The sequence below is a fragment of the Rutidosis leptorrhynchoides genome, chromosome 2 (assembly GCF_046630445.1).
Source record: "Rutidosis leptorrhynchoides isolate AG116_Rl617_1_P2 chromosome 2, CSIRO_AGI_Rlap_v1, whole genome shotgun sequence".
Lineage (NCBI taxonomy): Eukaryota > Viridiplantae > Streptophyta > Magnoliopsida > Asterales > Asteraceae > Rutidosis > Rutidosis leptorrhynchoides.
In genome coordinates this window covers 540,911,693-540,914,322 of record NC_092334.1, presented here as the reverse complement: position 1 = coordinate 540,914,322, position 2,630 = coordinate 540,911,693, and the positions used below count along the sequence as shown (strand labels likewise).

At 33.5% G+C, this 2,630-nt stretch overlaps 1 protein-coding gene across 1 annotated transcript; it reads right to left on the bottom strand.

Annotated features, from left to right (window-relative positions):
* Positions 1-290: 290 nt before the first annotated feature.
* LOC139893015 (transcription factor bHLH51-like) lies at positions 291-2,181 on the bottom strand. The gene is made up of 2 exons (XM_071876151.1): positions 1,764-2,181; positions 291-1,076 (listed from the first exon to the last, which is right to left on the bottom strand). The coding sequence occupies exons 1-2, from the start codon at positions 2,016-2,018 to the stop codon at positions 606-608; spliced, it is 726 nt and encodes a 241-aa protein (XP_071732252.1). The 5' UTR covers positions 2,019-2,181; the 3' UTR covers positions 291-605.
* Positions 2,182-2,630: the final 449 nt, after the last annotated feature.

The following is a 2,630-nucleotide window of genomic DNA, read 5'->3' as shown; positions in this document are numbered from 1 at the left end:
TAATTGAAATGTACCATGTTTTGGTTAGACGGCAGGTGACAAAATGGGTCTTTGGAAATAGGTCAAAAGTTTCACCTGAAAGTTTTAATAAGAAAGGTATCACCTGAAAGTTTAGTGTCACCTGAAAGTTCACCTGAAAGTTTAGTGTCCTGGAAGTTTACCTGGAAGTTATTAAAAAAAAAAAAAAATTTTATATAGTCATCTTTGGTAACACGGGTTCGAGTCGTTTCATATTAACCCGTTAGTTCAAGTATAGAAGAATGAAATAAAGTTAAATAGATATGATTCGACAAAAATATATGGATAGGAATGGGTCCATTGCCATCTATACATCTAACTGCATACTAGTTATAGGTTTACGATAAGATTTATTTCACAATGTCAACCATTAAAAAAAAGGTCGCGGTAAAACCTATGTTACTTTTTGATCATCACAACAGCCTTAAATAGTGTCTCTCCCATTCCTTAAATCCATTTGGAAGCAAAAAAGACATGAACCAATTAACTACTCCATAATAATACTAGTAATCCACTTGATACTTGATGAAGAAAAAGGGCCGCAATTATTTATTTTCTGAGGCTCCTGATACACAATGTTTTTTCAATCAACGATCATTAGTGTTATAGCTTGAAGAACAAAAGAACCTTTGGCGCTTGCTTTTGATGCGATAATTTGTTGACAATGCATACGAAGACGATGAAACAATTCTACCTAGTAATAATTTAAGAGACTTTTTGATCGTTGCTATCTCATTCGCACCTGTATTATCTGTGACACATAGGATGAAGTTGCAAATAAACCTACCACCCAAACAAGTCATATCGGCTTGAACCATGGTTAACCTTAGGCTATCAAGCGCTTGCTTGATCTCGGACAATAGTTCTGGTCGATCTTCGCAACAAACTAAAGCCGTGATGAAGATTTTGCTACAAGGGTCCAAAGTGTTTGAATCAAGATTGATGATTACTTGATCTAGTTCTGTTGGAATTTTAAAAACCTTGCTTAGTTCAATAGTTTCTGACTTTAGTTCTTTAATATGTTCAACTACCTTCCCTAGTAGTGTTGCTTTGTCCATCTGCATAAACATAAATCAATTAGTGACACAAATGTTACATTTATTTGCATATGTTGTGCCACATTAACAAGAAACTTAATTGTGCATTTGCACCAATTGTTGGGACTGATCTTAGACGACTATTCTATCTTATAAGCACATGCTAACTTAATTATGCATCCATTGTTTGGGACCGATTTTATATTATTGTATCTTAAAAGCACATCAACATGTCTAACATATAAGCACATTTAAATTTTTATTCTAAACTCAGTTGTTGACAGATAGAGTAGTTTGCTAACTCAATATTGTATCTTACTAGTTCACGCATATTGCTGCCCGTCAAGTTAGACTATTTTTCCCTACGCTTTTTTTGAAATGCGTTACCAAAAAAATTAATAGATCTCTAGTGATTTAAAGTGCAACTTCACTCGAAAGGTATGATTCATTAAATAAAAAATTAACAAGACTACGTGGTTACAATGTCACCATCTTAATTTTTTAATTTTTCTCTAACTTCTTACTAGTTTCTAATTATTAATATTAAATTATGTTCTTAACAAAATACGAAATGTATACAACTATCAACACACATACTAAAAATTAAGTTTTGCGAGTTGGTGATATGTCACCAATCAAAATACAAGTTTTTTATTCGAAATATGTTTGGCTTTGACACCATTGCTGAGAAAGAGAGTAATAATGTACCTTATCGGAATTGGAAGTAAGTTTCCTTAAAGTGTCAAGATGTGCATTAATCCTATCTCTACGTCTCTTTTCGGCTTCACTGTGGTTCTTTGAAGCACTTAGGACCTTACTATCTTCACATTCACCACCACCAACATGATCGAAATCGCCGAATTGATGAACATTTGGTGCTACAAAAGAATGATCACATGAGTTGTTGAATTGATCAAAAACACCTTCCTGTGGTATCCAAGTAGACCAAACAAAATCGTCCATTTTGAATTAAACAAGTTTGATTAATTTGAGAAGTTTTTGAATGAATGGTGGAGGTATTTGAAGGTGAATGGTGAGGGTTTGATTGATCACCAATGAAATTACAATCATGTGTTTTGGTGGTTATCCACAAGTCAAGTCAGCCGCAAAGCAACTTTAATGATTATTTCATGCCAAAATTAAAGTGATTGTAGAAAACAACTATCCATGGATCCAAGAAAGATATTGTCACATATCTTTACTGTTGCTCCCTACCATAGTAGTTTTATGATAAAATTGCGTGGATATTCAATGTGATTTGTACTATTGCACGGTTAGTCAAAGTATCAGTTTTTGATGTGGATAGTCACAATGATTTGTAAGAGGAGCAATGATAGTCCAATTCAATAATGTCGTCAATTTTCTCTGTCAAATTATGGCATGTGCGATGCGCATGAGGGTATTTTTATCTTTTGCAATGGAGGCGGTGGTTTTAGATTGAACGGAAGAGACGTTGGTTGTATTCTCCTTTTGCGATGGATATTGTGTTCTTAAAGAAGGTAATGATATTAAAGTGAGTTGCAGGTTAAGAAATATTTATTCAAGTAACAGAAAAGAAGTGTTAAAGAAATCTTT